This window comes from Mytilus trossulus, chromosome 6 (assembly GCF_036588685.1).
Source record: "Mytilus trossulus isolate FHL-02 chromosome 6, PNRI_Mtr1.1.1.hap1, whole genome shotgun sequence".
Lineage (NCBI taxonomy): Eukaryota > Metazoa > Mollusca > Bivalvia > Mytilida > Mytilidae > Mytilus > Mytilus trossulus.
This window is the reverse complement of record NC_086378.1, coordinates 78910492-78923812: the sequence shown is the minus strand read 5'-3', so window position 1 is coordinate 78923812 and position 13321 is coordinate 78910492. Positions and strand designations below refer to the sequence as shown.

General features: G+C 32.8%; 1 protein-coding gene across 1 annotated transcript; it reads left to right on the top strand.

Moving 5' to 3' along the window:
* Positions 1-4575: 4575 nt before the first annotated feature.
* On the top strand, positions 4576-12987 carry LOC134723036 (hyalin-like). Its single transcript, XM_063586669.1, has 7 exons — positions 4576-4656; positions 7067-7165; positions 7947-8145; positions 8624-8773; positions 9111-9237; positions 12440-12561; positions 12983-12987. Exons 2-7 carry the CDS (start codon positions 7085-7087, stop codon positions 12985-12987), a joined length of 684 nt encoding a protein of 227 aa, XP_063442739.1. The 5' UTR covers positions 4576-4656; positions 7067-7084.
* Positions 12988-13321: the final 334 nt, after the last annotated feature.

Genomic DNA, 13321 nt, shown 5'->3' with positions numbered 1-13321 from the left:
TAAATATCATTTTTTGAAAGTACTTTTTTCACCGTTTAGTTAATTTAATGAAGACCTGAAAAAAAATCACGTTTTGACCTGTCTGAATTAATTAAAAGTTTGAAATAAAATTAAGCTATGACACAATTTCTATAAGATGCAGCTTTTTAACATTATATAAAGGCAGCAGGTAACATACTTATACGCAAATAAAAGCTGTTTATCCAACAGAAAATTACGAATCAATTAATGCTAAATTAGTAATAGAAGGTTTAAAAATAAACCATATTTCAAATTTTTGAAATCGTTATAGGTATTTTGAAATCGTTATAAATTTTGTTTAGCTCTCATTCCTTATTCCGGTGTTGCTTTACGTTTGGTCCTTTCAAGTTTTATCAGCTCCTGAACGTTTACACTAGTTTGTGGACTAGAGTATCTAAAAGGATAACATCACTTTATTGTTCGTCCCTCCGGCTGTATAATCTGCCCAGCTCTTAATAGAATTTAACAAAGTAATGAGGAAAAAGAATTAAATATGCTGCATAAATTTTATGAACACTTTTAAGGCGTTGCTACAGTCGTGTGATAGACAGTTCGTGATTCTGTTGTGCTGTTTTTTTGTGTGTGCTGTCCTATCTTGTTTTACGTGTTGGTCGTTTTTATTCATGTCAAAATGTACTGGTGTTTTATTTTCTTTTATTTCTCTATCTTGAATGTCATTAATTGTACTGTATAACTATTATGTAACGTTGTTATTTTAGTGTTATATTTACCATTGCAGTAAAAGCGCGAGCAAAACCAGGTTTAACCAACCATGTTGTTCTTAAAATGTCCTCTACCATGTCCAGAAAATTGAATTTGTTATCTTATAGTTCGTTTCTTTGTCTGTTGCATTGTTGTTTGTTTGTTGTTCACTTCAAGTGCTACTGTTGTATCGTTGATTTCTCCCTAAAGTTGATGTGTTTGCCTCGGTTTCAGTTTGTAACCCCAATTAGTTTTCTTTCCATCGATTTATGACTTCGAACAGTGGTATACTACTGTTGCCTTTATTTGTGACGTCGAATACGTTGACCCGCCTCTATTATTTAGATCGGACAAATAAGCGACGTCATTATGGATGACCCGATGTTGTTAAGAGTGACCCGATCTTGACAAGGCATATTATGGTAGCTTGTGAAACAAAGAAAGCGTTTATTCCAATCATGCATTCCGATAAATCGATTATCCGGTAGTCTAAATATCTATATTAGCTGCTTGACATAATATGAAGCCTTTTAAAACTCGTTCTCTGCGCTCAGCCGATTAAAAAAGCTTCATATTGTAACATCGTTTTTGTCTGTAAAAGTCATTACATTAATTGCTTGATAAACGAATTAGGTATAGATAATTCACTTGGAAACTCAACATATACCCTCGCGACACTTACCAAAAAGGAAATCCTGAATAATCATAGGTCTGTTCTTTGTTCCTTTGGTATTTCAACCAAAGATGAAGAACTGTATCTTCCATCACTGTATTGGATACCTAAACTACATAAGTGTTCTTACAAACAACGGTATATTGCTGGGTCTTCCAAGTGCTCCACGAAACCTCTTTCTAAATTATTAACATCTATTTTATCAGCAATCAAAGACGGGCTTCAAAGTTATTGTGAAACTGCCTATTCTAGAGGTGGCGTGAATCAGATGTGGATACTTAAAAATTCCAAAGATCTTTTAAAGTACATACAATCTAACTCTCTTTCATCTTGTAACAATATTAAAACATTTTACTTTCTACTCTTTACACAAGTATTCCACATTCCAAACTAAAAGACAAATTGAAAGAAATGGTCTTACTTTGCTTTATAAAAAAAGAATGGCCAACGTAGATACAAGTATCTTGTCTAAGGGAGGGATAAATCTTTCTTTGTAAAGAATCACTCTGGTTCAAACAAAAAATTCTCTGAAACCGATATTATCAAGATGCTTGATTTCTTGATTGACAACATATTTGTTACGTTCGGAGGAAGTGTTTTTTCAGAGACTGTCGGCATCCCAATGGGAACAAACTGTGCCCCTCTACTTGCCGACTTGTTTCTTTATTATTATTAGGCTGACTTCATGCAGGAACTTCTTAGGAAGAAAAATAAGAAGTTAGCAATATCCTTTAACTCTACTTTCCGCTATATAGATGACGTCCTTTCACTAAACAATTCAAAATTTGGTGACTATGTGGAACGCATCTATACCATCGAATTGGAGATAAAGGATACTACAGATACAATTAAGTCGGCTTCATATCTTGCTTATTCTTACCCTTCCGGAGCACCTGAGATCACCCCTAGTTTTTTGTGGGGTTCGTGTTGTTTATTCTTTAGTTTTCTATGTTGTGTCACGTGTACTATTATTTTTCTGTTTGTCTTTTTCATTTTTTAGCCATGGCGTTGTCAGTTTGTTTTAGATTTATGAGTTTGACTTCCCTTTGGTATCTTTCGTCCCTCTTTCCTTGACTTACATCTAGAAATTGACAATGAGGGTCGGTTGAAATAAAACTTTACGACAAAATAGATGATTTCAGCTTTCCATATGTGAACTTTCCATTTCCAAGTAGCAACATTCCAGCAGCACCTGCATACGGGGTATATATCTCCCAATTGATACGATATTTCCGTGCTTGCATTTCCTATCATGATTTTCTTGATAGAGGGTTATTGTTCACAAGGAAGCTATTAAACCAAGAGTTCCATATGGTGAAGTTGAAATCATCCCTTCGTAAATTTTACGGACACCATCACGAGTTGGTTGACCGTTATGGGATAACCGTTTCACAAATGATATCGGATATGTTCCTTGCGTCGTAACTACAATCCCCTTCCCTTTCATGAATGTGACCTACCGAATTAGACTATTTACCGGATTTGTTATCACATAAGCAACACGACGGGCTCCACATGTGGAGCAGGATCTGCTTACCCTTCTGGAGCACCTGAGATCACCCCTAGTTTTTGGTGTGGTTCGTGTTGTTTATTCTTTAGTTTTCTATGTTGTGTCATGTGTGCTATTGTTTTTCTGTTTGTCTTTTTCATTTTTGGCCATGGCGTTGTCAGTTTGTTTTGGATTTATGAGTTTGACTGTCCCTTTGGTATCTTTCGTCCCTCTTTTTTTGAACGACAAAATTATTTTACTCGCGTAGGGGTATTAACCATATGTGGATTCTTAAAAATTCTAATGAACTTCAACATAATTTTAAATCTCGTTTTTGTTTTCATATGTGACATGTACATTTTATGACGTTATACACGCGAAGCAATGCATGTGTTTTATTAAATTTTGATCGTTTGTTTTTGTGTTTTTTGTTCAATATTTGTTTCTTTTGAGATTGTGACAAGGTGTTGACGCATCGTTGTAGATGGGATTGAATTTGATGTGACTGTCATATAAGTGAGAGGTTTTGCATAATCATTTGATTTTGTCATTTGATTAGGGACTATTGATTTGAATTTTCCTCGGAATTCAGTATTTTTGTGATTTTACTCTTTGATAGAATACAAGTTCGACTATGATTAACTTTACCTGAATGGGTTGATATTGGTGGCGGTGTATTTAACAGTGCCAGAAAGTGCGGAGCTTTGCTTGCTATAAAACCAGGATCAACCCACCATTTTTTTTCTAAAAATGTCCTGCACCAAGTCAGGTATATGACAATTGTTAACTAATTTTTGCACTTCAGTGTTCTGTTGTTTCGTGATTTTTCTCTTATAGTTGATGTGTTTCCATCGATTTTAGTTTGTAACCCGGATTTGTTAAATTCTCTATCGATTTGTGACTTTTGAACAGCGGTATACTACTGTTGCCTTTATGATCCTTAGTTTCTGTCCCCAAGAGACCAAAAAGACACAGACATTAACAACTATAGATCACGGTACGGCCTTCAACAATGAGAAAAGCCTATACCGCATAGTCAGCTATAACTTCACGTATTCTCTTCATCCCAAGTGGGACAAAATGCCACAAAGTCAGATACAAGAGGCCCCGATATGACAATGTAAAACAATTCAAACGAGAAAACTAACGGCCTTATTTATATAAAAATGAACGAAAAACAAATATGTAACACATAAACAAACGACAACCACTGAATACCAGGCTATTTTTGTTACATGTCTTCAGTAAAATTTCATTCATTTGATTCTTAGTGTTTAGGTCAGGCCATGTTTGAACAGACAAATATTATAATACTTAGAATTCATACGTTTTGAAAAACTTAATGTACATTTCATTGCTTTTGGACAATAAAACTTCATAACAACATTTACATTGTGTGTCACGAATTCAGAACATTGACGGTTTGGAGTTTCTTCAAAGCTAACTATCTAATCTTTGTAAAAGAAATCATTGTTTTAATTCATTCAATTGTTTTGTTTTGATACACACTAATTCCTAATTACCACATAAAGAGATTTTTTTGGCATTGAAATATTACAGAGGGAAAACAAATAACTTCTATTCGGTATAACACTCCACCGCTCTTTTTTTATATACATAAATGTCAAAGTTATGTCACGTCTATATTTGGCTTCTTGTATAAGTGTTATTGACTGTCCTTGAAGCATTGAAGTTACGAAAACAAAAAAATTTTGTAACCAAAGAAAAGGGACAAAAGTTAAGTTTTAACTCTAGTATGTTCAATGTGACGGTAAGTTTTTTTCTGTCTTCCACACGTTAGCAAAAGTAAAAATCACTTAAACTCCAAGGAAATTTCAAAACTAGAAGTCCCTTATCAAATGTTAAAATCAAGAGATTAAGAGATTACTCAGAAAAGTATTTATTAAAAACAAATACATTTATTTCTTCTCTCTGTATTCGACCCACAAAAAGAGATTTTGGTAACATGATTATATATTGTCTTTTGAATTTTAAGAAAGGGATCACGCAAAAAAGTTCTAAGCCTTGCACTTTCTGAAAAAACAGTTTTGAAAAAAAAACCTTTTTAAGTGCATATTTAAACTTCTATCAACCTGTTTTACATTTTCGTTTACATAATACCTTGGTCAAATAGAGAGAAAACTAATTCAGAGATTCGTTGATGTTCTATATAAGCATACACAATTTTGCCTATATATAACAAGGCCGGTTGTTCCACCTAAACTATATAACAAATGTTGTTTTTCCCCCCAACCCCCCTATATCGCTAAATGATTGGGAATGCCTTAATTGAAAACAGCATAACTCGATCTAAAACATAAAATGCAATTAAGCTGAAAATTTACTTGGCCTCACAGGCACATCTCTAACCGTTAGATTCAGGTATCAGTTATATTTTGGCAAACGTTAAAAACGATCAAAAACAGAAGTACTCAAAAACTGCAAATGGAATTGTGCTTCAAATAAAAATTGACATGTTTTTCTGATAGTGCTAAATCATTGTACAAGATTAAAAAAAAACATCATTTGTTCCAATCTCAACTTGTCATCTATTTTAATGTATACATTGTATTCGACCTTTTAACCCCACACAGTAGTGGAATTTTCATTTATGCAATCGGTAAAAAATGTACACAGTGTATATTTATAGCACCGTGAAGGGTTAAAAGATCGAATACAATGTATACACAATTACACATAGAATATTGTTTAAACAAAAAACACGTGTCATGAATTTGAAATAAATTTTCCAACATGCGAGACTTAAATTCTCATACAAAATCGGCTTAATTGGTAACAGAGACAGATTTAGCGGGATGGCAGAGGGCCACAGTCTCCCTATTTATATATGTAGTTACATTAAGAAAAACATTTATTTATTTGAGAAAAGTGGTTATTCCTTTTTACCAGAGAAAAGTATAAAAGTAGTTAAGAAAGCAAGATTTTGATTGGATAAAACAATTAATTAAGCATAAGCTGAATTCATTTTAGCATAAGCTAAAATAATTTTTAGCATAAGCTAAAATCATTTTAGCATAAGCTAAAATCATTTTAGCATAAACTAAATTCATTTTAGCATAAGCTAAATTCATTTTAGCATAAGCTAAATTCATTTTAGCATAAGCTACAATCATTGTAGCATAAGCTAAATTCATTTAAGCATAAGCTGAATATTAAAATTTATGACCTTAATTCCGCGCCAAGATTTATGTATAACCTAAACAATTCAGCATATGCTAAAATGATTTTAGCTTATGCAAAAATGAATTCAGCTTATGCTAAAATGAGTTTAGCTTAAGCTTAAATGAATTTAGCTTATGCTAAAATCATTTTAGCATATGCTAAATTATAATATAGCTTATGCTAAAATCATTTAAGCATATGCTAAATTCAATGTTTATGACCCTAATTCCGCGTCATATGTTACATATCTAACCAAAATCCTTAGCTTCTCTAGATGTAATCTGTTACAATCCTCTGATTCTCCAGGGACAGAAACAGCTTATTCGACTTATTCGACATAGGAGCAGTAGATCGAAAATAAACTGACAACGCCATGTCTAAAAGTAAAAGAGCCAAACAGACAAATATTAGTACAGAAGACTAAACATAAAAAGCTAAAGAATAAGCAACAAGAACCCCGCCAAAAACTGGAGGTGATCTCAGGTGCTCCGGAAGGATTATCAAATAAAGACTAATACATAACATTGAACATGTTGGAAAAGATTGATTGTTTTTAAACCGTTGGATTTCTCGTTTTTTAATTGATTAACATTTTGTCATGGTTTTTTTCATATAACCTGCTTAGAATTAAGTTTGCTCGTGTTTGAAAGCCGTACGGTGACCTCTTTTTGCTAACATCAACATCTGATGGACATGTGTCTCTTTTGAAATCATACCAGATCTTTTAATTTTACATTTGAAGCTTGCGAGTATCTATCAGACTGGTAGCATGTGAGTATCAGACATACCTATTGTAGAGAGTATGAGACAGAACTATTGCATTTGAACATCTGAAGCATTGTATCATTTTGATTCCACGATAGACTGTTAACTTATCAATATCAAATTGACTGATAACTGACTCATAGCGTGCAAGAATCTATAAACTGACAGCTTGTGAGTATCCGAAGACTGATAAGATTCACAACACTTGATTATTTTTTTTTATTTTTTTACAGGGAAAATAAGGCAAGAAAATGAAGCTGGAGCTGTTAATTACATTTTTCATTACAGTGCACATGATTTGTGTTACTAAAGCCAACATATTTCATGATTTGGTAAGATTTATTATACATACTATATATATATATATATATCTTTCTATTTTTGTTGACATATGGTTTATTATTAATTGTTAACAAAAAGTGTGTTTATATGTATTTAGCAATGGCGTTTGGATTTATTGCCCTTCAGAGTTTCTGTTGTTCCATTTTTTCCTCGTATAGTTAATGTGATTCCCTCGGTTTAAGTTTGTAACCCGTATTTTGTTCTTTTGTTCTTATGACTTTTGAATAGCGAAATTCTACTGTTGCCATTATATTAGAATTTTACTATTGTTTGATTTAGCAAATAGATAATTCAATTTGTAAGATAAAAACATTAGTATTTTGATCAAACTATTTATGTTCAATTTTAAAGACTGAATTTCAATTGCTAAGTCAAAATTTCACCCTTTTAACACAATTTATGTTGAAATAAGAAGATGTTGAATAAGTGCCAAATAGACAACTCTCTATCCAAGTCACAATGTTTAAACAAAAATCGATTATTGATACAAGTATTGCCTTCAAAACGGACTCTAGACTCACATTGTCCAGCAACCTATAAAGGGTCCAAAATAACAAGTGTAAAACAGTTCAAACAGAAAAACAAGCGATCTTATCCATATAGAAATCGATGAACGAGAGAAACGAACGACTCACATCAGCAAACGACATCCACTGAACAGCAGGCTCCTGACTTAGGACAGGTAAAAACAAATGCAGCGGTTTTTATGTATATTCTTAAACATTAAATAAAAAGTTACTTATGACATGTATGATGCTTTACATTTTTCAGGAAGACAAAGTACGGGAAGGAAAGGAACGCGGCGGATGTATTATCCCTGAGAGTTGGCAGGAATTCCGGTGTGATGTAGATCCTGTAAAATCAATAATTCCGGAGGAAACAAAATGCACTGTTATGAATGATAATGTAGATTTTTCAAAGTATGGTTGCGACAGTGGAATGCTTGTTGCAATGCAACACACGAGTAAAGGTTTGATACTTAGAAAGTTATATTAAATAAAATATAAACCATCGTATTTATGTAACTGTTCATGCTGCATTATGGTGATATGGCTATTATTTTATGCTTAAACTAGTCCGTTAGTTTTCTCGTTTGGATTGTTTTACATTTGTCATTGTTTCTTGGCGTTTAAGGCTGACGATGTGGTATGAACTTTGTTCATAGTTGAATGACGTACGGGGACTAATGGTCGGTAATTGCTGTATTAGTGTTACTCTTGTGAAGATTTTTCTCAGTGGCAATCATGCCACATCTTCTTTTTATATTAACTATACTCGACAGATTTACCCGTTGTTTAAACTGTACTGTGTTTCAAAATAATGACTATTTCTACACTATGAAAGTTTCTTATAGAACCACATGTTAACCGATTAAACATTTACTAGAACACAAAGATTGTATTAAATAAGACATAATTATTGTAAATATTAAACTATATTTATACTAGGTACGAGTGGACATGCCGTTCCAAAGTTTGGATTCCTTGCTTTATTAGGCGTTGTTGCCAATGTGATTGGTATCGCTGCTGGTAGTGTTGGAATAGTTTGTGCATTTACAGATTGTAATCCTAGTGATAGTAGCAGTGGAGGAACATCAGGTTGGAAACGTTTGAAATATAATAAACTCAAATTTTAATGAAATATTTACTATTCGACATGTATGATGAAAACAAACAAAAATATTATCAACTCACATATTAACCTTAAAACCTGCTTTAATTTTCAAGTCAAATATTATATAATATTATCTTAAACAATTATACAAAAAAAACATTGGTACAGTAAAGGGACAGAATATACATAAAAACATAAAATTGAAGATTTTTTCGTCAATATTTAGTTATGTTTTAAAAAAGATACTTTTAACCACAGAAAAACTTAACAGGTTTTTTTTACCATTTTCAAACATATTATTTATAAATAATTCATTAATAGCTGCAAATAAACCACCTACAATAATATGTCCGACTATTCCTGACCAAACAGCTGATAAACTAAAAGAAACCGTAAAAGTGACTTGGACTGAACCAACAGCAACTGATCCTGAAGGACAAACTGTAGAGTAAGATGATAATTCATATAGTTTTGTACGCCTTGGGCTTATAGTTAGATGTTTTTATACAAGACAAAAATCCCTATGAACAAAACAAAAATAATTATCGAAGGGTTAGGTAGTACTTTTGAACACGAAATTTTCAAATTCCTACGACTGTTCCACCTCCATTCATCTTAAAAAAAAAGTATTTATGTGCCACACAAATTCTCCCTTTGCTCTTCCTCTTCAAACGAAATATCATGTGCCTTTAAAGTTATAGACTGAATACACATTTCATCAGTCAGTTGAAAAGCAGACTACTCTCAATAGTAATTAAATTGAGAATGGAATTGGGGAATGTGTTCAAAAGACAACAAGCCAACTTAAGAGCAGAAAGCCACCAATGGGTATTCAACACAGCGAGAACATCCCTTCCCGTAGGCGTGCTCCAGCTTATGAACTAGTTCAGTGATAATGGATGTCATACTAGACTCCAAAACAAATAAACCAATTTTGGATGGTGAAAAATCTTCTTTTCTTTAGAAACACTGATCCTTTTTTTGTTATATAACGGTTATAAAGAATTAAAATAATAAACAGAACAGCAATTCTCATATTTAATTTATCTTTATCGGTATTTTCCGAAGTTAATGTCATAAATGTTGTCAAAGTAATTCGAAGCGTGAAATTAAGATCACTGATCGGGACGGAAGATTTTAATGAAAGACTCTCATCTCTTATTTAATCGTGCGCCATTTCATGGTACTTGGCCAATAGCTTTATATCGAAAACAAAATTTGTTTGATGATATCGGATATGTTCCTTATGCCGTTACTACAATGCCGTACACTTTTCACAAATGTGATATACCGAATAAGACCTTTTACCGGACTTGTAATAACATAAGCAACACGACGGTGTCACATGTGAAGCAGGATCTGCTTACTCTACCGGAGCACCTGAGATCAGCACGAGTTTTTTGTGGTGTTTGTGTTGCTTAGTCTTTCGTTTTCTATGTTGTGTTTTGTGTACTTTTATTTCTCTGTTTGTCTTTTTCTTTTTAGCATGGCGTTGTCAATTTATTTTTGATCTAAAAGTTTGAATGACCCACTGGTATCTTTTGGTCCTCTTTTATATCAAGTCCCAGAAAGACTAACATCGGATTATCGAATACTGCAAATTCATATGTATATTGCGTTCATTAATAAGTGCGATTTTGTCATTTTAGACTAAAATGTAATTTCTATATTGGCGGTATTGAACAAAATCTGCTTATTTGCAGAAGCTAGAATGACACGATAATAAAATGGTGTTTTAAAGTCATGCTAAATATGTGCTTACAGTTATCAACAACTTAAAATGTCTAAAACGAAGAATAAATAGATATCGCAGCATATTTTCTTGATTTCTTAAAAAAATATATCATGTTATAAAATTGTCTGGTCATGTGATCATTAATGATAATAGTATTAAGGAAGAAGGTCAGTAAAAAAAAACAGCAGCTCCGGTATGAACCAGCTTGTAAAAAATACATATGTTATCCGTTTGCAATATACAAAAACATAAAAGAATCAATACCACCTCTTTGTTAAACATAGGTAAAAGTCTGAAAAGCAAGAATTTCACCAAGTCCTTGATGTAGTCCGAATAAACAGTAATCTGAGCACCTAGGTTTAAAAAGCATTTTAAAAGAAATTCGCAAGATATTAAAGGATCTAGACTTGCTACAATTCCCTATCTATTATTTCTCTCTTACTAATTAATATGTTTACTGATAAGTGCCAGCCTACTGATTCCCCTTCCTCCTGCAGATGTCAGTATAATTATAATCTCCTAGTTATAGCATTAAAATTATTAAAGGGGCAATATTAAAAGAAAAGAAGAAATAAAATATATTTAGGAAGGGACATGTAGCAAGTCTATAAAGGATCATTCAGATGGAAATAAACTTTATATACATTATGACATCGATGGAGAGTTGTATCATAGGCTATCATATCACATCTGCTTATTAATATACTCAGCCATGGGAAACAAACAAACAAAAAAAGACCAAGGGATTAACAGCAGTTTACAAAACACAACATAGAATACTAAAGACTGAGTAATCCATGTTCCACTAAAACCGGGAAGTTAACTCAGATCTTTCTCCACATGTTGCAACCGTCATGTTGCTTAAGTCAAACCTAATGATATTTCAAATTTATGTTGGGAAAAGATGGACGGAGTAGCAGCTATGATGATAGAAACCGTTGTAATCTGTGAAACATATATTTCATAATGGTCAACCAACTCGTGATGCCGTTCGTACAATTTTCAATGGGATGAATTCAGTACATGGAACTCTTGAAACTCAGCAACCGTTTATCAACGAAATCATGAAAGAAAACGCACGCCTTGAAATATTACATCAACTGTGAGATGTATTAGCCATATACAGGCGCTGCTGCAATGTTGATACTTTGAAATGGAAAGTACACAATTAAGCAGTTGATACTATTTCTTTTGACGTACAATTGTGTTTTATTTTAAGAGATGTCATTACACTCCTCTACAAGACCCTTTTCGGTATTTTGCACACTTTGTCTGCACTAATGCTTCAAAGGATCACTGTAAGTTACATACACTCTTTTTTTTTGTGTGAACAAGCAGATGCATTACATCCTCGGTCGATGATCAAATTTTGGATTTATGGTTTCCTAATAAAAGTTTATCTGGAAAATCTTCGAACAACTTATCTGCAAATTTGTATTTTGACTTACAAGCACTGGGTCAATATAGCTGCTGGTAGACTGCTATCACTAGATGGTATTATAAGCTCAGTAGTAATTGATAAGATTCAGAATAAAAATTAAACAAAACTCCCTTCAATTCGCCGTCTATTAAATTAAGAAACTAAAGTGCCAGCTTCCTGAGGCAATGCAGGTGAAGCATACCAATGTTGATCAGTGTGTAAAGGAATTTTCACAATAATAGGAAATTAGCCATGATGCACTGACATAAAACATGATATGCACAGGAAGTATATGAATAAGTATGTGACTACCCCAAGTTAAATGGGAGGTATGTAAGCATTTTTTTATATGTCTGATCTAGATATACCTGGTTGTGGTTTAAATTATATCTAATGACCATTATTTTTCAGAGGCACAGCTCGTACACACGATATCCAGTATCATACTTTTTTTCTATTAAATTTTCATTTATTTATCTGATTTTTTTTAAATAGTATTTCCATATCCGGTGAACCATCTGGATCTGAATTTGGAAGTGGAAGTCATGCTATTCTGTATACGGCTACTGATAATGTTGGTAGTAAAGACACTTGTGAAATTCGATTTACAGTGAAAGGTATGATCCTCAGGGTATTTGGCTTTGGGTAATTTTAAAAATCAGTTTATTCAATTATATAGGGGACTTGGAAAGATCTACCATCGACACTTACAAAACTGATAAGGGTCCTGTCTTGAAATAAAAGCATGCAAATTCGGTACGATTGAACACTGTGTGTGTGATATGACTCTTTTTATCGTTTTTACTAAAAAAAAAAAATACAGGAAAAGAACTAAATTCTACAACACAGAAATATAAACAAAAATACAAATACAAGCAATCGTTGTATATACATACAAAATGTTCCCAGTTTCTGGAGAACATTCACTGTACAGCAACTGGTGATATGAAATCATAATATCTCACATTATATTGTTTTTCATTCTGTTATACACTCAAAGCTAACTGACACTTATGATTTTTAATTTTTATTTACCAGAATGATATACCAATTGCGCTGCAAGTTAAGTAAAACACCAAAGTACAATCAACCAATTACATGAACAAACGATCAGAACTTTGAAAATAATAGTTCAATCGGATGAAACATACCTTGAGATAAAGATATAAATTCTATTTCAGTTTTTCGTTGTTACGAAAATCCGTATGTTGAAAACGGAAGATATAAATGTGACACCTCTTATCACTTATATGGGACTGTGTGTTCCGTTTCTTGCAATGAAGGATACCAGTTGCCTGCAAATAATGATGCAGAAATAACATGTGATAATAATAATCAAAGCGGTATTTGGACACCGTCTTTTACAGTGCCATGTGA

What these genes read in the sequence shown, in the direction of transcription:
- LOC134723036 (XM_063586669.1), top strand. Translation starts at nt 7,085, where the DNA reads ATGAAGCTGGAGCTGTTAATTACATTTTTCATTACAGTGCACATGATT. An exon ending in CCAACATATTTCATGATTTG is followed by an intron (nt 7,166 to 7,946) that starts GTAAGATTTATT and finishes TACATTTTTCAG; the next exon opens with GAAGACAAAGTACGGGAAGG. An exon ending in AATGCAACACACGAGTAAAG is followed by an intron (nt 8,146 to 8,623) that starts GTTTGATACTTA and finishes TATTTATACTAG; the next exon opens with GTACGAGTGGACATGCCGTT.